Source organism: Triticum aestivum, chromosome 3D, assembly GCF_018294505.1.
Source record: "Triticum aestivum cultivar Chinese Spring chromosome 3D, IWGSC CS RefSeq v2.1, whole genome shotgun sequence".
NCBI classification, from domain to species: Eukaryota; Viridiplantae; Streptophyta; class Magnoliopsida; order Poales; family Poaceae; genus Triticum; species Triticum aestivum.
Genome location: NC_057802.1, coordinates 9,103,375 through 9,128,762, shown reverse-complemented (window position 1 = coordinate 9,128,762; position 25,388 = coordinate 9,103,375). Strand labels below are relative to the sequence as shown.

Here is a 25,388-nt window from a genome sequence, read left to right as displayed (position 1 = left end):
TGGAGGGGTCTGTGATTTGGGTGGAAGGTGTCACGCACGCACCAGCGGTCGGGGCATGTGGGATGTCGAAGGAGGAGGAGGATGGGGGTCAGGTGTGGATTACCTGCCTGGATAGGCGAGGCCGAGCAGCATGAAGGAGGGTCACCGGCGAGGAGGCGGCGGCGCTGCAAGCAAGGAGTGAAGGTTTCAACTTGGAAAGGAAGGCGGAAAGAGGGGAAATGTGGCTTTTGGTAAGGGGGAGGGGGCGGGTAGGTAGATATTTCCACGAAAGCCGATAATTTGGAATCGCTTCAGACAAAAAACTGGCGCGCAAAGTGTCATCAGACACGGTCCCTTATTCAGACACGGTCCAAAGATATTTTGTGCTGCATCTCACACGGTTGGTTATAATAAACTGTGTGGGATCTACTTGATTTTTGGTCTTGATTTGAATTACATAATGGGGTCACAGCGGCCATGGACGGTGTTTGAATTGCTAGACCTTTTTTCTGCAGTGATCATAAAAGAATTGGAATTATTCAGGGTTCGTTTGGACATTTTTATGCATTAAGTGAGTTTTTAATGCATTTATGTGCATAATTCAAATTTGAACTACATGCACATGCTCCAGTGCATATAAATTCATTGAAAAATCAAATCTTTGTCCTTGGGTGCATGCTTAGGTCCCATGCAAGAAATGAGAATGAATTTCAAACACCATGGCACCGTTGATTGCCGGCAAAACATTGACATGCCTGGTTTTTAGATTCTAGTAAATCCAAAACTCATATGAAATTCATGAAACTTGGCATGCTATCATGGAGCGGCATCAACATGCCGTGGTACAAATTTTGTCCCATTTGGGGCAGGCTTGGGTATATGCTTCACATAAACCGGATCGTCTCACAGCAAGCATGATGGTTTTTGGTAGGGAACGTCCCACCTTTGCGGACGAAACAATATCCATTCCCTCTTATTGCTTTCCATTTTTTTCTCGTGTCAACATAGAACAACAGGAGTGTTGTGTGAATTTTTGTGATTTTTGGGGTTCGCTTGGACATTTTTATGCATTAAGTGAGTTTTCAATGCATTTATGTGCATAATTCAAATTTGAACTACATGCACATGCTCCAGTGCATATAAATTCATTGAAAAATCAAATCTTTATCCTTGGGTGCATGCTTAGGTCCCATGCAAGAAATGGGAATGAATTTCAAACACCAGGGCACCGTTGATTCCGGCAAAACATTGAGATGCCTGGTTTTTAAATTCTAGTAAATCCAAAACTCGTCTGAAATTCAAGAAACTTGGCATGCTATCATGGAGCGGCATCAACATGCCGTGGTACAAATTTTGTCCCATTTGGGGCAGGTTTGGGTATATGCTTCTCACAAACCGGAGCTTCTCACAACAAGCATGATGGTTTTCGGTAGGGAACGTCCCACCTTTGGGGACGAAACGATATCCATTGCCTCTTATTGCTTTCAATTTTTTTTCTCATGTCAACATAGAACAATAGGAGTGTTGTGTGAATTTTTGTGATTTTTCAGGGTTCGTTTGGGCATTTTTATGCATTAAGTGAGTTTTCAATGCATTTATGTGCATAATTCAAATTTGAACTACATGCACATTCTCCAGTGCATATAAATTCGTTGAAAAATAAAATCTTTGTCCTTGGGTGCATGCTTAGGTCCCATGCAAAAAATGGGACTGAATTTCAAACACCATGGCACCGTTGATTGCCGGCAAAACATTGAGCTGCCTGGTTTTTAAATTCTAGTAAATCCAAAACTCGTCTGAAATTCATGAAACTTGGTATGCTATGATGGAGCGGCATCAACATGCCGTGGTACAAATTTTGTCCCATTTGGGTATATTGCTTTTAGTTTTTTTATCGTGTCAACATAGAACAACAGGAGTGTTGTGTGAATTTTTGTGATTTTTCGAGGTTCGTTTGGACATTTTTATGCATTAACTAAGTTTTCAATGCATTTATGTGCATAATTCAAATTTGAACTACATGCACATGCTCCAGTGCGTATAAATTCATTGAAAAATTAAATCTGCGTCATTGGGTGCATGCTTAGGTCCCATGCAAGAAATGGGAATGAATTTCAAACACCAGGGCACCGTTGATTGCCGGCAAAACATTGAGATGCCTGGTTTTAAAACTCTAGTAAATCCAAAACTCGTCTGAAATTCATGAAACTTGGCATTCTATCATGGGGCGGCATCAACATGCCGTGGTACAAATTTTGTCCCATTTGGGTCACTTTTGGGTATATGCTTCTCACAAATCGGAGCTTCTCACAACAAGCATGATGGTTTTCGGTAGGGAACATCCCACCTTTGGGGATGAAATGATATCCATTGCCTATTATTGCTTTCAATTTTTTTTCTCGTGTCAACATAGAACAACAGGAGTGTTGTGAATTTTTGTGATTTTTCGGGGTTCGTTTGGACATTTTTATGCATTAAGTGAGTTTTCAATGCATTTATGTGCATAATTCAAATTTGAACTACATGCACATGCTCAAGTGCATATAAATTCGTTGAAAAATCAAATCTGCGTCCTTGGGTGCATGCTTAGGTCCCATGCAAGAAATGGGAATGAATTTCAAACACCAGGGCACCGTTGATTGCCGGCAGAACATTGAGATGCCTGGTTTTTAAATTATAGTAAATCCAAAACTCGTCTGAAATTCATGAAACTTGGTATGCTATGATGGAGCAGCATCAACATGCCATGGTACAAATTTTGTCCCATTTGGGGCAGGTTTGGGTATATGCTTCTCACATACCGGAGCTTCTCACAACAAGCATAATGGTTTTCGGTAGGGAACGTCCCACCTTTGGGAACGAGACGATATCCATTGCCTCTTATTGCTTTCAATTTTTTTCTCGTGTCAACATAGAACAACAGGAGTGTTGTGTCAATTTTTGTGATTTTTCGGGGTTCGTTTGGACATTTTTATGCATTAACTGAGTTTTCAATGCATTTATGTGCATAATTCAAATTTGAACTACATGCACATGCTCCAGTGCATATAAATTCGTTGAAAAATCAAATCTGCGTCCTTGGGTGCATGCTTAGGTCCCATGCAAGAAATGGGAATGAATTTCAAACACCAGGGCACCGTTGATTGCCGGCAGAACATTGAGATTCCTGGTTTTTAAATTATAGTAAATCCAAAACTCGTCTGAAATTCATGAAACTTGGTATGCTATGATGGAGCGGCATCAACATGCCGTGGTACAAATTTTGTCCCATTTGGGGCAGGTTTGGGTATATGCTTCTCACAAACCAGAGCTTCTCACAACAAGCATGATGGTTTTCGGTAGGGAATATCCCACCTTTGGGGACGAAACGATATCCATTGCCTCTTATTGCTTTTAGTTTTTTTATCGTGTCAACATAGAACAACAGGAGTGTTGTGTGAATTTTTGTGATTTTTCGGGGTTCGTTTGGACATTTTTATGCATTAACTAAGTTTTCAATGCATTTATGTGCATAATTCAAATTTGAACTACATGCACATGCTCCAGTGCGTATAAATTCATTGAAAAATCAAATCTGCGTCATTGGGTGCATGCTTAGGTCCCATGCAAGAAATGGGAATGAATTTCAAACACCAGGGCACCGTTGATTGCCAGCAAAACATTGAGATGCCTGGTTTTAAAACTCTAGTAAATCCAAAACTCATCTAAAATTCATGAAACTTGGCATTCTATCATGGAGCGGCATCAACATGCCGTGGTACAAATTTTTTCCCATTTGGGGCAGTTTTGGGTATATGCTTCTCACAAATCGGAGCTTCTCACAACAAGCATGATGGTTTTCGGTAGGGAACATCCCACCTTTGGGGATGAAACAATATCCATTGCCTCTTATTGCTTTCAATTTTTTTTTCGTGTCAACATAGAACAACAGGAGTGTTGTGAATTTTTGTGATTTTTCGGGGTTCGTTTGGACATTTTTATGCATTAGGTGAGTTTTCAATGCATTTATGTGCATAATTCAAATTTGAACTACATGCACATGCTCCAGTGCATATAAATTCGTTGAAAAATCAAATATGCGTCCTTGGGTGCATGCTTAGGTCCCATGCAAGAAATGGGAATGAATTTCAAACACCGGGGCACCGTTGATTGCCGGCAAAACATTGAGATGGCTGGTTTTAAATTCTAGTAAATCCAAAACTCGTCTGAAATTCATGAAACTTGGCATGCTATCATGGAGCGGCATCAACATGCCGTGGTACAAACTTTGTCCCATTTGGGGCAGGTTTGGATATATGCTTCTCACAAACCGGAGCTTCTCACAACAATCATAATGGTTTTCGGTAGGGAACGTCCCACCTTTGGGGACGAAACGATATCCATTGCCTCTTATTGCTTTCAATTTTTTTTCTTGTGTCAACATAGAACAACACGAGTGTTGTGTGAATTTTTGTGATTTTTTCTGGGTTCATTTGGACATTTTTATGCATTAACTGAGTTTTCAATGCATTTATGTGCATAATTCAAATTTGAACTAAATGCACATGCTCTAGTGTATATAAATTGGTTGAAAAATCAAATATGTGTCCTTGGGTGCATGCTTAGGTCCCATGCAAGAAATGGGAATGAATTTCAAACACCATGGCACCGTTGATTGCCGGCAAAACATTGAGATGCCTGGTTTTAAAATTCTAGTAAATCCAAAATTCTGTTAACCATTGACGTGACGCCATGTGTCTTGGTTTTGATGGCTGTAGCAGGTGCCGTCCGGACAGCTGCTTGACCTTGACTGAATGGTAGGCATGCGAGCGCCGTCCGGTGCGCAGGCTGACCGAGAGGCGTGCAAGCTGTCCTCGAGTACGCAGGCACACCGGGAAGCGTGCGAGCGATACGTTGCGCATGCTCACTGGGAAGCGAGCCCTTTGACTTCCATGGTCACCCACCTTGCTCGCATCCTCTCCATTTATGGCGCCCAAGCCGCAGTTTAATTCGCTTTTTAAATATAAAACACTCATTGCAAACGTTTTAGTTAGAACACCCGTATGCAAACCGACAGCTTCCCCAGGAAGCCAAGAGAAAATGTGCCGAGCAGGATTTCTGCAGCTCTTGATCGCAAACGATTTAGATAGAACACGCGTATGCAAAGTGAGAGCAGCGCAGGATTTGGTCATCCCTTCAACGCAAACGGTTGTTTTGGATGACCCGTGTGCAACCATGTACAAACAATTTAGTAAGATGTGCATCTGTTATATTGGGTATGTTGCCATTTGTCAAACTGGAAAGATTTACATTTGTTGATCTAGTAACGTTGCCATTTGTCAATCCTTGTAACACTGCGATTTGTCAAAATATGCGGCTAGAAATCATTAGCACTATGTAATTTTTGCAACTAAAATTCAGTAATTAAGCATAGATTTCATTCATAGATTAAGCAGTCGTTCTTAATTTATACAAAAAGTTCAACTCGACAGCTGAACCGACCAAACTTCTCCCCAATTGTTGCCAACTACGTACTGAAATAGCTAGTTCAACTATATATACTAGCTAATTTTAAGTACGTTGTACAGTTCGACCACACATCTATAGTCAGATAAACTGAACAAAATAACCCCTAAATACTACTACTACCACGGAGGGGCTTTGTGCTACTTCCGGCAGCCTCTCCTCTGCCGAGCACGCTCAGTAAGAGGCAGAGGAGGAGGAGGAGCCTACCAACGAGCTGGACAAATGCAATACGGTGCCTGCCGCTGCTGCACGTTCAGCGACGCTCGCCAGCTCGAACGCCCACTGCCGCTCCAGACGATCCCTCTCAAAGTGGCCGGACTGCTCGTAGATCTCCTGATTCCTCGCTTCTGCGTCGGGTGTGCTGCGGCCACGGCTGCGGCAAGGCTCTTTGCGTGCTCGACGAGGCGCTCCTCCTCCTCCCGCAGGAACTCGATGTAGCGCCCAAGGTCGCTGACGCACGTGCGGGCCTCCACCTCCGCCTCCCTCCTTCGGGCGGCGGTGGTGGAGCGGGTGATGATCCCGGCGGTCAACGGTGGGCTAGCGCCCACGGTGGCCGACGATGTGGTGGCGGCCATGACCACCACCTCCCGCCTTCGAGCCACGGTGGCGGAGCGGGTGATGGCCACGGTGGCCGGCAGTGGGGTGGCAGCCACAACGGCCACCTCCCGCTTTCGGGCCGCGGCGGCGGAGCGGGAGATGGCCCTGGCTTTCGACGATGGTGTGGCGGCAACGGCGGCCGGCAACAGCTGCCGACGGGCAGCGACGACGGAGCGTGTGGTGGGTGTTCCGCGCACACCCAACAGGGACGCCACGCGCACTACACTACGCCGGGGACTGCGCCGCCGCCGCGGTGTAGCCTCCCAGCTGGAGCTGTCCTCTGATGACGGTGGAGTGGCTGAGCGACGATGACGGACCGGTGCCATTGCCGATTGTGGGAGAAGCAGACGAGATAAGCTACAGGGAGGGAGGGGAAAATGCGACGCAGGACTCGCCGGTCATGAGGGTTTTTATAGCAGGCCAACAAGCATTGGGATTTTGGGGGATTTCACCGAGTCGGACGGGAAGCTTGCGCGGGAACCTGCGAGGTTGCGTGGGAACGGGCTCACCGACGATTCATTGGCGCCACCATTTGGCCAAAAGAACGCCCCCGCGCGCTGCGTAAGCTTGCGCTGTAAGCCATCTGCGGCAGCGGGGTGACAAGATATGCGAGAGCAGGACGAGAGGACACGTACACATACAGTTAATAAAAAAACGTTTGTGATTTAATTACCTACTATACCCCCGTCCTGGTTTATAAGTAGGATTTAACTAATAAAATATGAATGCATGTCGCCATAGATTATATCGTTAGAGTCGTATTTGATCATAGTTTCCAGCTATACAATTTTTGTAACATGCATTAACACTTTTTTGGTTAAATTTAAGGTTATACACCAGCAAGCGTTTGCCCGCAACACACACGGCTTATTCCATCACAAGCAGCTCTGATGGATCAACTGTCTGCCACGTATCGCACACGCAACTCTAATCTGATTTGTGCTTGATGTCTCCAACATCGCTCGCACAGTTCGTCTTATTTGCCACGTATCTCTGTGCCGTCCTCTGCTTGCATCCCTCGGCAAGCTCTGCTCGTCGTTAGGTGCCGCGGCGCGCTCTGTCGCGTCCATTGGCGCGCTCGACTTGTGGACAGCTTTTCCTTGAGGCGACCGCGGAGCGCTCTGCACGCGTCCCTCCGCGCGCGCTCTGCCAGCGGTTGGGCGTGCGCACAATCACGTCGGGTCCCCGTATGCATGCGGTTGCGCCGCGCACGTTGCCACGCGATGCAGTTACGTGCGGCACGATGGAGTTATGCGCTGCAAATTAGAACTGCGATCAGGGCCTGCCGATATTCCTGGCCGTCCTGCTTCCCCTTTAATTCCCGCGGCCATTATAACCTTAGTCTCTTCAACCTTTTAATCACGCCCCACAACACAACAAGCACACCCACGACGACACATAAAGAGGGGATGTCCGGTGGCACTCCAATGGAGTTCGGCGAGCATAGAGTGGAGACCCGGCCCACGCGAGGGAGACGGATCTCTCGGTGGTGTACACCATCGAACCGGCCATGGTGGACGACTACATCAACAGCGTTAAGCAGTTGCTTGCTTGAGACAAGTACAAGGTGGTCGGCATCGACCTCCAGTACACCGCCGGTCGTCCCGGCATAGATCAGAAGGTTGCCGTCGCCCAGTTGTGCGTGCGCCATCATGTCCTCATCTACCACTACTGCATGGCCACAGAGCCTTGTGACCGTTTGAACAGGTTTGTCAACAGCACCGGCTACAAGTTCGCCATGATGGAAACCAAAGACGATGTAAAAGCGCTCAGTGTTACGGGCTTGGCCTGCAAGAACCTTGTCGAAATCCGTGACCACTACAGGGTCTGGGGCAGCACGAAGCAGGACTCCCTGGTCGAACTCGCCTCGGCCATCACCGGCCCCTACTACGAAAAGATGAAGCAGGATGCCAAGAGAACAAGTCTCGTATCCTGGCACGGGGCCTGGATGCGGCAACTGGATGAACCTCACCTCAGGTTTGTGGCCAAGAGCATGTACACATGCTACGAGATCCACAGGCGGATCGTTGACATGAGGAAGTGCCTCGTTACCCAAATCGACGAGCCCGGATCGAGCCACAAGCAGAGCAAGCGTCACAAGAAGTAGATGATGATCAGATGATCGTTTATGCTAGTTAATCATGCATGTAATATATAGTTTACTTTATTGGTGTGTGGAAATGTCATGTGTGTAGTAGCCACCTATGTAATTATGCATGTAATAGTTTACTTTGGTGTGTGCAAATGCCATGGTTGTAGTAGCCACCTATGTAAGTGGATGTTTAATTTGGTTATGCAAGCATGTCCTTATAAGTGTGTGTATATATGTTGTTGTTCTGTATGCAATCCCATCGCACAACACACACGTCTTATTAGCAGCAACCGTCTGTGTTATTATCGGTCTTCACACACATTTCTGATTACAAACCTATTTGCCGCGTATCACACACATCTTGTTAAGTTGAACTATTTCTGTTCTCATGTCTCAACGCAAACAGTTCATCCGAGTGAACCGCATGCCGTATATCGCACACACCTTGATCTGACTGACCGTTTCTTTTGTGTTGCCTAATCACAAACAGTTCATCCGAGTGAACCGTATGCTGTGAATCGCACACGCCTTCCTGGCTGCCCGTTTCTTTTGTTCCTCCTCATCGCAAACAGTTAATTGAACTGAACTGTATGCCCTTCATCGCACACGCAACTAAAACCTGAACCGTGTTTGATGCATCCGTCATCGCAAACGTTTTGTACATTTCTGACGGTTTTCATACAGCACCGTTTGCGATTATTGCATCGCACACAGTTTCTTGAAGGGTCTCTGATCGTAGTGTCGCGTTAGCAGCATCCTGCAGTAGTGCTTCGTCATCACCAACCCTTCTCCATCGCCAATTCCATGATGCTCCCCACCGGGAGTGAGTAATTCCTTCGTAGGCTGGCCGGTCGGTGAGGAGTTGGATGAGATTCATCATGTAATCGAGTTAGTTTTGTTAGGGCTTGATCCCTAGTATCCACTATGTTCTTAGATTGACGTTGCTATGAGTTTGCTATGCTTAATGCTTGTCACTTTGGGCCCGGGTGCCATGAACTCAGATCTGAACCGTTTATGTTATCATCATTATATCCATGTTTTAGATCCGATCTTGCAACTTATAGCCACCTACTACGTGTTATGATCCGGTAACCCCGGAGTGACAATAACCGGGACTTCTTCCGGTGATTACCGTAGTTCAGGAGTTCATGTATTCACTATGTGTTAATGCTTAGTTCCGGTTCTCTATTAAAAGCAGGCCTTAATATCCCTTAGTTTCCAATATGGACCCCACTGCCACAGGAGGGTAGGACAAAAGATGTCATGCAAGTTCTTTTAATAAAGCACGTATGACTATTTACGGAATACATGCCTACGTTATATCGATGAACTGGAGCTAGTGCCGTATCGCCCTAGGTTATAACTGTCACATGATGAATGTCATCCAACAAGTCACCGATCCAATGCCTACAAATTTATCTTATATTGTTTCTGCTAAGTTACTACTACTATCATCACTGTTACACTTGCTACAAAATTACCGCTATCACTGTTACCGTTATCGTTACTGCTGCTACTACTATCAAAATTATCATATTACTGTGCTACTGATTACTTGCTGCAGATAATTAATCTCCAGGTGTGGTTGAATTGACAACTCAGCTGCTAATACCTTCAAATATTCTTTGGCTCCCCTTGTGTCGAATCTATAAATTTGGGTTGAATACTCTACCCTCGAAAACTGTTGCGATCCCCTATACTTGTGGGTTATCAATCTCCTCTTCACGCAATAGACGGGCAACCTTCTCATTACATTAATTTTTCAATTCAATATCTTGTTGAGATAGGTGCGCATCTCAACAATTTTGTTGAGGTCATCAATGATGGTACACATGTCTGCTTTTCTTTTTTTGTACAATTTGTTGGTGTGTTTCGCCCATCCAGAGAGGTGTTGCCTCATTGCCCTTATTTTACAATTCCATCTCTGAATCGGTGTACGACCAACGGCGGGCCTCTCCCAAACATTCTTGATTATGTCTACAAAACCATCCAGCTGAAGCCATGCAATTCAAATTTGAAAGGACGACGGGCAGAATGGCTCATAGGATTAGAATCAAGAATGATTGGCGCATGATCCGATAATTCCTCGATTCGCTCTAGGGCTCGCACGGTTACCATAGGAAATTTTAACTTCCATTCAGTATCCATGAGTACCCTATCGAGCTTCTCGTATGTCAGCAGAGAACAGTTATTATCGTGCAACGAATTTGACCATGGTTAAGTACAGTTTATTGCTCAATGGTCACAATGAACAGGTTTACATGACTTCTAAATTTTTGGAAAACAAAGTTGCCTTGTCGAAACATTGGCTAGCTAAAATTTGGTTAGCCAAAGAAAAAATAAATTAGAGTTGACAACCATCCAAATAAAAAAACAATTTTCAGGCCATTGGCCAAAGTTTTAAGGTCACCTTGGGATTTAAAATTAGATCAATTACCTAAAATTCCTCATAGATCGTCGGATTTTAAAATACAAAAAGATAAAGAATACATGATTTATGCCGCGTTCGGATCGAAGGAATTCTAAGGAACAACACATGTTTGTTTTCCTTGAAAATGTTCCGGACAGAAGAAACAGAGTTAACAAAATTCCTGCATTTAAATTTTCTACAAAATTCTAAACCGAAGGAGGCGGAATTCCATAGGGATTTGATAACTCCAATCTTATAATCCAAAGGACTTCCATAGGAAAAATCTCTATGGACTAGAATCCTCTAAGGGCCTCTTTCATTTGCAGAATTCTAAAAACACGAGGATAGCAAAAACATAGGATTGAAATGTCATGCTATCCCAATCCTAAATGATTTTGGTTTGTTTGATTGCATTGTACGGAAAACAAATAATTTTTCAAAGAGGTTTGAATGGATTCTAGAAATCCTATCAGAAGGCATACAAAGAAATCCAAGAAAAAATTACTATTGAATCAAACAATTAACATGAGAAAAAATTCTAAGGATTCTAATCCTTAAAATTTTCTAGAAATATTTTGAGTCAAAGGAGCCCTAAACTTTCCTTCATTCGATCCAAAGAGGGCCTAAACTTAATTTGTCTTGGATTGTGGTTAGGTTGAGGAGAAGAAATTTTAGTGATTTACACACAGGACATTGGCACGATCCTGATGATGACAAACACCTGATACTACAGGTAGTGATTTTAAGAGCTAGCCTAGAATGGCGATGAGCCTTGACATTGTGTGTCCTGGATACATATGATAACCTGTTTGGATGAAAACTGGAAGAGGCTCAGACTTGGGATACTATGGCCCTGATCTGCGAAGGTCCTTCTGTCGCATTTCGATCCGACCTAGTAGCCGAAGCAAGCTCCTGCGAATCTGTGAGGAAGTAAGCTTTCCGCCTTGACCGCTAGCAGTAGAACATACGCTTCAGCCTATAGAGGAGAGCCTACTACTGGAGACAGTGCTGCAACATATATTCTAGAGGCATGATGATGACGAAGTTGGATATGGGTGCCCAATCCTGCTTATTGCAGCTGGCTATCAGACGATGAAGCCCATGCTGGATCTGAATATATCTGTACGTCTGTACCTGGAAAAGGAATAGCATGTTGTAGCATTTCATGTTGTTGCCGGCACAATAGTTGATCGTGATCAGTTGGCCGCTGGACCTGCAAGCTCGCGTCAAGGATCTGAAATGCTGCAATAAAACTGAGAAGACAACAAACAACTTTTTGGATGTATGTTAGCACGGTCAAAATGAGTATCATTTCTTGATTTCCAAATGCACCAAAGCATAGTGTAAAGATTATTAACTGACATGAAGGGATGATTATAATTTAGCAAGAAATTAAGGATGTCAGGAGCAGATTGTTGTTGTTGTTGTTGTTGTAAAGCGTCAGTGTTGATAAACCAACGCTGCAAGAACCAAACAACTTTTATGAAGTGACATCCTAAAAACAAATGCATATCATCTTCCTCTAAATCACACCTTGAGTAGATAAGTGAAATATGTCTAGAAAAACGACCTACTCTTTTACCTGTGGCTAGGGCTCTTCTCAATAGTCTCCAAGCAAAGGTCTGGACTTTTGGGATCATGTGCTTCTCAGCCCAAACCTGATTGGGCAACTTAATAACCTGTTGAGGTACTTGTTTAGGCATCTGGTTCTGCGGTAGCTACAAATTTTTGAAACAATGTCGATCTGTGCTTTTTGTAGAAAACTTCCCTACGGGAGTCAGTTTCCAAACAAGCATGTATTGGACCACATCATCAATGATAGGAGTGTTTAAAATGGTTGTGGACACATGTGGCGTAAAAAGAGAGTCAACTAGATCATGCTTCTAGGCCTTAAGATTTGGGATCCACAAGTCTTTAATAGTTGCAGGATAGTTAAAAGGTGGTTGTTGAATGACAAGATTGTTATAGATGTTCTGCCAACAATTAAACCGAGGTGTACTCCAAATGGAAGAGGAGCCATCAACAATTTGTGTAAAACAAGCAGATTCGAAAAGAGGTTTAACCTTTAAAATGGCAGCCCAAAAAGCAGATTTTGGACAACTAGAATTAGCTCTCCAAATAGAAGTGTCAGCATGGTATTTTGACTTCAAAATAAGAGCAAGATTACTAGTTGGTTCTTGAGCAATTCTCCAAGGTGCAAAGAGAATCAAGCTCCGATTCAAGGCCTGAAGATTTCTAATACCTAGACCACCACTGTTCTTGTCAGTGCAAATATTTGCCCATGCCCTTAAGCAAAGATATCTAGAAGTGTTTATCATCTTTTATCCCTGTCCACAAAAATCTCCTAATAATAGCAGTGATACTAGCAAGCAATTTTTTTTTTGAGAAGAAAACATTTGACATGTAATAAACAGGGATATAAGAGAAAACAGATTTAATAAGAGTAAGCCTAGCGGAGTGAGACATTCTGTTTGCCTTATACGTTGTAAGCTTGGATTTAAACTTGTCTTCCACAAATGAATAAGCAGCGGATCTATCCTTAGCAGGAAAGACTAGTGGATGTCCTAAATGGATAAAAGAGGCATCGATATCAGGGACAGGGAACAAACCTTTTATTTCCTGCCTAAGCTGTAAATCAACATTAGTAGCAACAGTAATTCTGACTTCGCCCAATTTGGGATTTGGTCTGAAAGGGAACAAAAATGATTTATGATCTGAAGGATGACTTCAGCTTCCTGCTTTGTTGCTGTACCACACACCAATAGGTCATCTTCAAACATCAAGGAGTGTATAGGAGGGCATTGGGGACTCAAAGAGATACCTGAAAGCCTGTTATTATGTATGGCATCTTGAAGAGCCAAGGATAGTTCATTAACAACCAAGATAAAAAGAGAGGGAGAGAGAGGACACCCTTGTCTTATACCTCTGGAAATCTTAAATTTACCAAAGGCTGCCCATTGATAATAACTGAAAAAGTAGGAGTAGCTATGCAAGCACGGATCAACTTAATGAAATGGGCATTTAAACCTTTACGAGCTAAAGCAACAGAAATATAATCCCATTCAAGTCTATCAAAAAGCTTTAGCAAATCAACTTTTAGCATGAAGCACTTTTGTTTGAAAGAATTTAAACTAAGAGAGTGAGCAACCTCCTGGTCAACAATGATGCTATCACTAATCCTCCTACCCTCTATGAATGCATGTTGAGAAGGATGAATATAATCAGCTAAAAGAGGCTTCAGTCTGTTGGCCAAAGACTTGGAGATGGTTTTGTAAACAACGTTACATAAACTAATTGGTCTGAAGTCAGAGGGCACGTGGCAAACAAGTTTTTTTTGGAATAAGTGCTATATGAGTTTCATTAAGCTTTTGTGGCATAGTACCTGTTTCATAGAAGGTCCTGACCAACTGAGTTATATCTTCAGCTATCCAACTCCATGCATTCCTATAGAAACCCACATTGAATCCATCCCCCTCCTTGATTGTCCATGAGAGACGAGGCACAACTACAGAGAATGGTGTTGCAAAGGAGGAGCTCAACAGAGCTCGTTTAAAAAAAAATTGAAAGTTTCAAAAAATATTAAAAAAACTCTACAAATACGTATGCATATTCCTCAAGTGTGTATAAAATTTCATCAAGTAATTGATCATTTGCACGCTACACAAAAAAGACAAATATCTGGCCCAAACACAACAAAGAAAAAGCCCATTCTAATATATGTATTTGTCTTTTTTGTGTACATCACATATGAATATCTATGTTTTTGAAATTTTTTACAGGTATACTGCGTACAAATATATTTCTACATGTATACTTTTTCCACATTTTTTTAGGTGCGGAAAAAGTATTTCTACTGAGAAAAAAATAAAGAGCTTAATGGAGCTCGGTCTCTGCGGACACTGTTCGCACAACTACACCAGAAATAGCCAGAGCTAGCACAAATATATTAAAAGATATCATTCCTTTTTTGGCAGGGAAAAGATAACATTGTTTGCTTGGAGTTATATACTCCCTCCATATCAATTAAATGGTGCACTTGTTTTCTGTGAACAAATTTGATCATCACTTTCATCAATGATATATTAAGTATATGTTATAAAATTATGCAATATTTAGGAACAGATGGGGTATGTTTTAATATGAATTAAATGGCATTCTCTTTGTCCGTATTTTTAGTTCCCTCATATTTTGGATGAAAATTTGACCATACTTTGAGTAGTCAAATATAAATGATATGCCATAAAAATTATATTGTCGGGTTAATATTAAAAACATTTCAAAATAATATTATTTTATTTACACATAACTCGTATATTTTTGAACAAAATTTAGTGTGACTCAAAATACAACAAAGACTAATAAATTTGGACGAAGGAAGTATAATTTTATGCATGTAACACACGTTTTATTAGTCAATGTTAGACTTTGAAGTAAGTGTGTGTCACGTAAATATTGGCGTGGGAGTAGCTCAATGATTGACCCAAAATATCTCAAGGTTCTTTACACTCATCTAAGCGAGATATACCCAGACTAGAAATTTCCTAGTTCACCTTCGCTGTTCCAACTCTTTTGATGGTAAATATCTTCTTGCAGAAAATTATATGGTTCCCTAATCCTGTAGGAATAAAGAGGATATATAATATTAAATAGGTATTTGTTTCTTTTTTTGTGTTTTGTTAATCCTGTGAATCAAAGTGGGACTTTGATATTAATTTAGGCAGTTTAAAATCCTAAGGTGATGATTACATGGTTTGGACCCCTAAATTCATGTAGTGTAAGGGCATCTTCAACGGGGACCATCAAAACACATGTATATGTCCGGACAGCGACGTAGTTGTCCGGGCGCAGCTTGTCATCCAGTGTGATATCTATGGACAAATCTGGCTATCCGAAATCCCATCAATTGGATGCAAACCAAGAGCTTTGGCAGGCATCCAAAATCCCCGAGATAAGAATGTTGGGGGTTAAACATTAAACCCATATCTTTCATTGTGTCTGGTGAAAGTTGTTTGTTCTAAAAATATGCTCCCGAGTGTCAACAATCATCTAAATGATAGTTGAGTATATGAAGTTCGCCAAACCAAAATTATTACATAGACTATTTTGAAAAATAAGGATGAACTATGTGTGACGCCCCCGATTTGACCGTACACTAATCATGCACGCAAATGTGTACGATCAAGATCAGGGACTCACGGGAAGATATCACAACACAACTCTACAACATAAATAAGTCATACAAGCATCATAATACAAGCCAGGGGCCTCGAGGGCTCGAATACAATTGCTCGATCATAGACGAGTCAGCGGAAGCAACGATATCTGAGTACAGACATAAGTTAAACAAGTTTGCCTTAAGAAGGCTAGCACAAAAGTAGCAACGATCGAAAAGGCAAGGCCTCCTGCCTGGGACCTCCTAACTACTCCTCGAAGCCGAACTCCATGTAGCATCATCCTCGGGATCTCTAGCTCCTGGACTCCAGCATCTGGTTGCGACAATCCGGTATAAAAAAAGGGAAAAGAGGGAGAAAAGCAACCGTGAGTACTCATCCAAAGTACTCGCAAGCAAGGAGCTACACTACATATGCATGGGTATATGTGTAAAGGGCCAGATCAGTGGACTGAACTGCAGGATGCCAGAATAAGGGGGGATAGCTAGTCCTGTCGAAGACTACGCTTCTGGCAGCCTCCATCTTGCATCATGTAGAAGAGAGTAGATTGAAGTCCTCCAAGTAGCATCGCATAGCATAATCCTACCCGGCGATCCCCTCCTCGTCGCCCTGTTAGAGAGCGATCACCGGGTTGTATCTGGCACTTGGAAGGGTGTATTTTATTCAGTATCCAGTTCTAGTTGTCATAAGGTCAAGGTACAACTCCGGGTCGTCCTTTTACCGAGGGACACGGCTATTCGAATAGATAAACTTCCCTGCAGGGGTGCACCACATAACCCAACACGCTCGATCCCATTTGGCCGGACACACTTTTCTGGGTCATGCCCGGCCTCGTAAGATCAACACGTCGCAGCCCCACCTAGGCTCAACAGAGAGGTCAGCACGCCGGTCTAATCCTATGCGCGCAGGGGTCTGGGCCCATCGCCCTACGCACACCTGCACGTTGCGTACGCGGCCGGAAGCAGACCTAGCCCCCCTAATACAAGCGCGAGCTTACGGTCCAATGCGGCGCGCGCCACTCAGTTGCTGACGTCAAAAGAGCTTCGGCTGATACCACGATGTCGGGATACCCATAACTACTCCCACGTAGATGGTTAGTGCGTATAGACCAAATGGCCAGACTCAGATCAAATACCCAGAACTCGTTAAGCGTGTTATTTATCCGCGAACGCCGACCAGGGCCAGGCCCACCTCTCTCCTAGGTGGTCTCAACCTGCCCTGTCGCTCCGCCACAAAGTAACAGTCGGGGGCCGTCAGGAACCCAGGCCCACCTCTACCGGGGTGGAGCCACCTGTCCTTTCAGCCCCCTCATCAGAATCACTTGCGGGTACTCAACGAGCCGACCCGACTTTAGTCACCACAAGTGTCATGTATATAAGGTATATAGTATATACCCGTGATCACCACCCAAAGTGATCACGGCCCAGTAGTATAGCATGGCAGACGGACAAGAGTGTAGGGCCACTGATGGAACTCTAGCATCCTATACTAAGCATTAGGATATCAGGTAAGGGTAACAACAGTAGAAGCAAGGGCAGGCTATGCATCAGTATAGGATTAACGAAAAGCAGTAACATGCTACACTACTCTAATGCAAGCAGTATAGAGAAGAATAGGCGATATCTGGTGATCAAGGGGGGGCTTGCCTGGTTGCTCTGGCAAGGAGGAGGGGTCGTCAACTCCGTAGTCGAACTGGGTAGCAGCAGCGTCGGTCTCGTAGTCTACTGGAGAGAAGAGGGGGAAGAAACAGTAAATACAATGCAATATAAACATGACGATGCGTGACATGACAATGAGCAGTGCGAGGTGTGTCCTAACGCGACAGTAGGTGGTACCGGCGAAGGGGGGGAACATCCGGGAAGGTATTCACGATGTTTCGCGTTTCGGACAAACGGACCGGAGGGGGAAAGTTGTGAGTTCGATAGATTAGGGAGGTGGGGTGGACGAACGGACTGCGTATCCGGATTCGTCTCGTCGTTCTGAGCAACTTTCATGTAGAAAACATTTTCATCCGAGTTACGGTTTAAAAGATATGAATTTTCAAAGATTATTTGAATTTCTGGAATTATTTGAATTTAGCAAAAATGAATTATGACGTCAGCATGAGGTAACGCTGACGTCAGCAGGTCAACAGGTCGGCTGACCAGTCAAACCAGACAGGGGGGTCCAGTGGGACCCACATGTCAGCCAGTGCTAATTAACAGAGTTTAAATTAAACTAATCTGAGGTTAAATAGTTACTGGGTCCCACATGTCAGTCTCTGATTAGTAACTAATTAGGTTTTAATTATTAAAACATTTTAATTAATTAATATAGGCGGCGGGGCCCACGTGTCAGTGGCACTGGGCTGCCTGGTCAGCAGTTGACTGGGTCAACCCAGTCAACTGGGACCCACGGGGCCCACTGGCAGTGGCTCTGGGGTGGCCCCAGGCCAGCCACGTCGGCGGCCGGCGCCGGAGTGGCTCCGGCGACCAAATCAACGGCGGAGGCGCTCGGGACCTCGCCGGAATCGTGCTAGGGGCGGCCGTTTCGCGTGCGGTTGGCGCCGTTCGAACACGCGCACGGCGCCGTGTCGGATGGTGGTGGTGGCTCGCCCGGGGACGGCCGGAATACCCATCGGCGGCGAGCATGGGCGGCGACGGCGTCCGGGGCCACGTCGGGAATGGGCTAGGGGGCACAAGAGGGCGAGAGGAAGGGCTCGCCGGGCTCATGGGAACACCAGGAGCACGGCGGGGGGCTCGGACGGGGGCCATGGCAGCCGTGGCCACGGCGGTGACGCAGCAGGGCGGCGGGAGGGTGAGCGTGACGGGGGAGCGAGCTAAGGGATGCGGTGAGCTAGTGAGGGGAGGAGGAGGTGGTGGAGCTCACTCTGAGAGCGTAGGGTCTCGGCAGCGGGCGCGGGGAGAACCGGTGGAGCAGGTCGACGGCGAGGTCGCGCGGTGGCCGTAGATGGGGAAGAGGAAAAATGCGACGGCGGTGGCGCTCCGGTCCCGATCCAGTGTCGAGGAAGAAGAGGCGAACCACGACGGAGCTCCCGGACTTGTCGGAGTGGCGAACGATGGTCGGTGGCTGCGGGAACGACGGCGGCACGTCGGCGATGGCGCTCGGGTGAGGCGGGTGAGCGAGACAGAGGGGGGGAGCGTGTGGATCTAGGAGGCGCAGAGGCGGGCGAGAGGGGGGCAAGTGGGAGAGATGGGTGGAGGCCAAGGCGACGGGGCGGCCTTATCCCCTCCCGGCGTCGGCGCCGGCGAGGTGGTCGGGCGGGGACGGGCCCTTGTTGCTTCCCCGGTCAGGGGAACAGGGGGGAGGCGACCCAGGGAGGGGCTGTGGGCTGGTAGTTGGCCAGCTAGGCCAGGTGGGCCTGAGAGCTGGGCCGCCTGGTCCAGTGAGGGGGGGGTTCCTTTTCTTTTCTTTTCTTTTCTTTAATTTTTTTTGTTTGCAAAAATGTTTAGCACCTAAATGGTATTTATAAAATATGGGAGCTAGCTTATAAGTTGCAGTGCATCAGATCCTTGCACCAAAAACTAGTTTGGGTGAAATACTAATTCATATTGAATTTAGATTAATTAAAAGGTTATTAAATGTTGTTGCTCGCCAAAGTTTGAGGTTGTTAGGGTCACTTAACTAATCCATTTAAGTTTAGTTACAATTTTATAATTGCTTCAGAATTATTTGTCATTTAATGAACATTTTAGTTTTCAATTTTGACAACTTTTATTTTCCACTTTAAATTTAATTGAAGTTTGAGTTAGGAGTTTGAAAGGAAATGTGATTCCAATGTGATCAAGCCCTGCTTAGCAACATGATTAGCTTAATCACAGAGAGCTACTGTAGCATGATTCTCGGGGTGTTACACTATGATTGTTTGATGACTAAGAACATATATAGTTTGTTGGGTTACAATCGGCCTTAACATGTGAATAGATCATTATATGTAAACAGGCCTTTGTGAGCCTCTAAAATATCTTTGAGTCCATGGCCAATACCCCTTGTTAATGAGATTTTTTATGCGAGGAAGTTATTGTTTATAATACATAACGATGTTAGTAAATGTGATGTCATATTCGTACTCTTTATTGTCAACACCTCTCTCCATGACTTGTGGTCATGTTTACTGAGTTCGGTATTCGTTTAGGGACAAACGGAGTCTAAGTTTAGGGGGGCTGATAAATCCATTCTGCATCATTATTTCCTATTATAATTTATCCCATTCAAATGATATATTTCATATTATGATGTAATTTTAATGAATTTTCTCTCTTAAATCGCAAGATAAACAAAGAAAGGAAAATTATCAGACAACTAGAATTTTCCAGAGCACCAAAAGCAGCGGGGATTTTACCGAATTATTTAAAATATGAAGCCATGAGCCGGATGATGGGCCAGAGCGTACCCACCAGGGTGCCACGCGTCCTAGACACGCGCTACCTGGCCACGTTGGCCCCTAGTGGCTCCTCTCCTGACGCCCTTTTTCCATAAATTCCCATAACCCTAGAAAAAATCACAAAAAAATCTTGGGACTTTTCGCCGCCACCTGTGAGGCGCAACCTAGGGGGGCACTTTTGCTGTCCAGCAAAGCGATTGTGCCGGGGAAACTTCACTCCGGGAGGGCAAAATTAAATCATTGTCCTCACCAACGCTCCGTTCATCGTCAGGATCATCATCTTCATCAACACCGTCTCATCTTAAAACCCTAGTTCATCCTTTTTGTTCAATCTTTGTATCAAAACCTCAGATTGATAATTGGGAGTACTTGTATGTGTCTATTACACTTTGTAGTTGATGCATATGGGATTTATCGGCGAAAGATTGTTGTGTTTAGATTGTTCATCAAATATTTATACCCACTGATCATAATTCATATGAGTCTTGTGAGTAGATCCATTACTTCTCGAGGACATGAGAGAAGTTTTGTTGCTATTAATCATGTGAAGTTGACTACCGTGTAATGTTTTGATGATGTTGTTCTCCCTCTGGTGGTGTTATATGAATGTTGATTACATGATACTTCATCATCTTTGGGTCTAAGGGGAGACATTGTGAAATTAGTTTGTAAATGATGGGTTGCGGGAGTGATAGGAACCCAAATCTCAGTTTATCAATTGTTCCGTAAGAGGCTTTTCTGGATCATATGGTTTAATGCTATGGTTAAATTTATCTTAATTATTTCCCTTGTGTTTGTGGATGCTTGTATGCTCATAAGTAGGTATTTGTAGAAGTAAGGACAATATCTTAGCTCTGGTCCAACCACACAACACTTATCGAATTAATAAACGATAACTTAATGAATCGTGGTGAAAGTAACTTGACGAGATTCCAGAATGTCTTCAAAAGCATTTTAGCTTAGTATATATAAGGATTGGGTCACTTGCTGCACTCTATTACTTTTATTATTATTTATCTTGTTACAAATTATCTTGCTATCAAATTATCTATGGAACTATCATCACAGTGAAAACCTAGTTGAAAACTACTTGTCAATTTCTTCTGCTCCTCATTGTGTTCGACACTCTTACTTGTCGAAAATACTGCAATAGATCCCATATACTTGTTGGTCACTTGCAAATGGCAGTTGCATCCGTCGGGCCTGGTGGAGGGAGGTGCCTGATCATTACCTCGTTGAAAGTGGTGCAGTTCTGGCGCCCCACGCCGGGGCGACAGCACAACTCCTCTGGTGGCGCATCTTCCCCGTGGTGCTAGGATTCGAGTCAGAGGTAATCGGCGACATGCATGGTCCTGGCCTAGGCGCTAATATGGTGCGGCGTGCCCGCCGTGCTAGGCTGCTACAGCTCTCGTGGCCGAAGCCGCGGAGGCGGAGCCGCTATGGGTGACTGGCACCCCCGACATCGCATCCAAGTCATGGAGGTGTCAAGCTCCGAGCACGAGGTGTCTATCGTGGACCTCACCTCGACCGACGACGTCAATGCCACGACCGCTGAAGAGGAAGGGAGGACATGAGAGACGGGCGGCGCCATGTGTCCCATGTCCTACTCTACTCACCGGCAATTGGACCTTCACTTTCGTGGGTCTCATGGCCGTCGGAGATGGGACACCGAAAAGAACAACAAAGACGGGTGCTGCCGAAGATTAGACGGTTTAACATTGCACGTATTTGCATAAATTAAAAAATTTGCTGATGAGGTATTCGGTTCTTGAATATGACATTTGAGGGTAACCTGTCACTATGCACGGACACGCCATCAACGGATGTTTATGAGGCCGGATGTTATTACAGCAAGCCAGTATATCAAGTCAATCAGTCCATGCCGGATAAGATGGTTTTGTAAAACCAGAAAGGGTAATGTTTGCGGCCGGTCGACCAGCTAACGACTCGGCCGGTCCGACGTTCTCGATCATGCGACTACATGCACGCTGGACACGCGCTGCCTTATTCGTTTGGACGCGAAGCGCTATCCTCTATACACACGCGAAGCTTCCCCGCCATTCATTTCTTCGTGAGCTAAGCATCTCTCTTCTCCTCAAACCGCACCTCCGGCTAGCGGCACCACCGATGACCATCACCTCCGCGCCCCGCCCGCGCGAAGCTTCTAGGCGCTTCCCAACCAATCCCGTCGGCGGCTTTCTCCGGCGAACTCATCCTTTTTCTCTCATTACAAGCCGTGCCCAACCTACTCTCCCGCTTCGCGTGTCAGTAGAGGGGGCTGGATGCCCGAGGTGATGGAGCGACGGGCGACGGCAGCTGTGCGTGCGTGCGGTGCCGACGAGAGGCGATGCGGGGGGGTGCTGCGAGCGTGGGCAGCGAGCTCTCCGGCAACGTGTTGTTTTTTGCTGGAACGAGATTTTTTTGTTGCTGGAACCTCCTGTTCTTTTTGCTACAATCAATTTTTGTTGGATTTGATGTTTGTGGGATTTATGCTGGAACCAGACTAAATTGTTGCTGGAACCGGCTGTTTCTTTTGCTACAATCAAATTTTTTGGATTTTGATGTTTGTGGATTTTTTTGCTGGAACCAGAGTAATTTGTTGCTGGAACCGGGTGTTTCTTTTGCTACAATCAAATTTGTTAGAGTTTATGATTTGTGGGAATTTTACTGGAACCAGAGTAATTTTGCTGGAACGAGAGTAATGGTTGGAAAAAGCTCCAACCATTAAGAGAGAAAGCTACAACTAGACACTATGAAAATAAGAAAGCTTCAACCAGCGACGGCTGGAGGTGGAAGAAGATGATAAAATGCTGCAGTTTTGCTACATGCTTCAACCGGCATAGATTTTTGCTACAACTGGCATAGCATTTTGCTACAACTAGCGTCACGTTTTGCTACAACACACAGCCGGCGTCGCGGTTTTGCTACAACTAGCATCTTTTTTGCTACAACCGGCATAATGTTTTGCTACATCCATCACGGCCGAGCTGCGACCCAGCACGGGTTTCTGTGAATTCCGGCGGCGAGATCCCGTACGGGGGGCAGGGGCGGATGCTGCAACCGGTCGCCGACGAGCTGCTACGGGCTCGCGGTGAGCTGCAACCTCGACCGGCCGTAACCATGGCCGCACGCTGCTGCATCCACAAAGGTTTTAGAACCACATGAAGACGACATAGGTGAGGGCGGGCGACCAGCGGCGAGGGCGGCGACCGTAGGCGACTGGCGGTGAGGAGGCGAGGCGAGGCGGTCGGCGCGTGCTGGGGCGTCGACGCGCACGAGGGGGCCCGTCCCTTTCCCGTGCGGGAGGTTGAAGAAGGAGATGAGGGGAGGAAGGGATCTGACGATGCAAGGGATCAGATCTGACGGACGCAGTTGGACCGGCGTAACGACTCGGCCGGTCGACCGGCATCAGTGGCCAACCAGAAAACCATCGAATTTCAAACTCTAAAGATTCAGTCAAAGAAGGATTCTCAAAGAAGTGCAGCCTCTCTCTCTCCATCAATTCCATCCAGCCTATGCTCCACGGCTGAAAAGGCTACGCACGCAGCTCGTCCAGTCCCATCGACCCGCTGCAGCAGAGGCAGAGCCCATCCTGCTCCTCCTTTACTGTGCACGACAGACGAGGCAGCAGCTTCTCCGAGGCTTCTCGCTCGCATCATCTGGCTCTCCCAGGCCCCAAGAAGTAGCACGGCTCAACCACAACCAGGCGACGCCGCTGGAAATCGCCGCTCTCGCCCGGTCCTCCTCCGGCTTCCGCTCCGACGTAAGCCCTCTCGGCTCTGCCCGTCCATCGTATCCATTAAACCGATTTGTACGTAGATCGCCGAAGCACTTCTCTTCTTGCGCCCAATCCGTCGTACCACTAATTTTTTCTTCTTCCACTTTCTTAGAAGAGCAGCATGCCGGACAGCAGCGGTGCGACCGTGCTGGACGACCTGCCGGAGTGGCTCGTGGTCGAAGAGATCCTTGTCCGGCTGCCGACCAAGGACGTGCTCCGCTGCCGCGCCGTCCGCAAGTCGTGGCGCGCCGGCACTTCCGCCGACAAGTTCGTCCTCGACCACCACCGCCGCCAGCCGTCGCTCCCCATCATCCAACACCTTCAGGGCATCTACTGCCTCGCCGCTGCCGGAGATCAGAGGATACGGCCCGTCCTCCGGTACACTCCTCCCTGTGCAGTCTTGTCCTTTCGGGTGACTCACACCAGGCCGCCTGTGATGGCCTCCTCATCGTGTCGCGGGAATCCAGATTCTACATCTGTAACCCGGCCACCCGCAAGTGTGCTTCCCTGCCACATCCTCCCACACGACCAGGCTTCCGCGCCGTCTCAGTCGTCGGCTTCTACCGGCACCACGTATCCGGAGAACACCGGGTGATATGAATGTTAGAATATCAGCATGCATCTCAGTCCCCTGATTTCTTCGTCCTCGCCGTGGGCTCAGACCAGCCAAGACGCATCCAAAGGCCGGAAGATTCAGGAAGATGGTTTCAGCTTGTCAGCCGGTACCCCGGTCACTCACCAGTCCACCATCATGGTAGCCTGCACTGGGCACTGAATGTTGACATAACGGTATTCGACACCGTAACCGAGACATTCCGGAAGATGAGCCGCCCAGCACAGTTGGGGCATATGGTGTCGTTGTTGGACATGGCCGGCGATCTTGCTTTGTACCACCTCACCGGTCACGGCGAGATAGATGTTTGGGTGTTGCAGGACTATGATGCCGAGACCTGGAGCTTGCAGTACCGGATTAACTTCTTAGAGATGGAGGCACTGCCACCGCTTAATTTGGAGGTGAAAGGTATCCGTAGCGTGGCCGTAATCAACGAGCGTGAGCTGTTGATCAAGCACTATCCTGACCGCCTGTTGCATTGTGACGTTGATGGTGCGTTCTTAGGGAATGTGGCCGTAACTTCTTAGGGAATGTTGAAAAGCATGAAAGGCACGGTTGCAGTTTGAAATGTTAATTCATTCATGAGAAGTTATGGTATTTTACTCGGTTGTTGAAATGGTTAGTTCAGTTATTCTCTTCTATAGTGTAGTATTATGATCTTTCATGTTCAGTATACACTTCGATCATATATTGCTTTTGGCATCTGGTCGCTCGGGCTCTTTGTGCGGAGATGTTTCTTTCTCGGGCATCGATGTAGTGGTGGTGATAGTTTGCGTCTGACAAGTAATTTTTATTACTACCTCTGTTTTGTGTCTGATTGCTACTTCAATACAGCTAGTATTGTTAAAAAAAATGTCAA

General features: G+C 45.7%; 1 protein-coding gene across 1 annotated transcript; it reads left to right on the top strand.

The window, feature by feature from the left end:
* Nucleotides 1-18,812: 18,812 nt before the first annotated feature.
* On the top strand, nucleotides 18,813-25,160 carry LOC123076024 (uncharacterized). Its single transcript, XM_044498488.1, has 4 exons — nucleotides 18,813-18,862; nucleotides 21,327-21,468; nucleotides 23,686-23,901; nucleotides 24,029-25,160. The coding sequence occupies exons 1-4, from the start codon at nucleotides 18,813-18,815 to the stop codon at nucleotides 24,509-24,511; spliced, it is 891 nt and encodes a 296-aa protein (XP_044354423.1). The 3' UTR covers nucleotides 24,512-25,160.
* The last annotated feature ends 228 nt before the right edge of the window (nucleotides 25,161-25,388 follow it).

Excerpts from the sequence above, each read along its gene's own strand:
- LOC123076024 (XM_044498488.1), top strand. The coding sequence starts at position 18,813 with ATGGTCGGTGGCTGCGGGAACGACGGCGGCACGTCGGCGATGGCGCTC. Across the intron at positions 18,863-21,326 it reads ACGTCGGCGATGGCGCTCGG|TTGCATCCGTCGGGCCTGGT; the intron begins GTGAGGCGGGTG and ends TGCAAATGGCAG. Across the intron at positions 23,902-24,028 it reads CCTCCGGCTTCCGCTCCGAC|AAGAGCAGCATGCCGGACAG; the intron begins GTAAGCCCTCTC and ends CCACTTTCTTAG.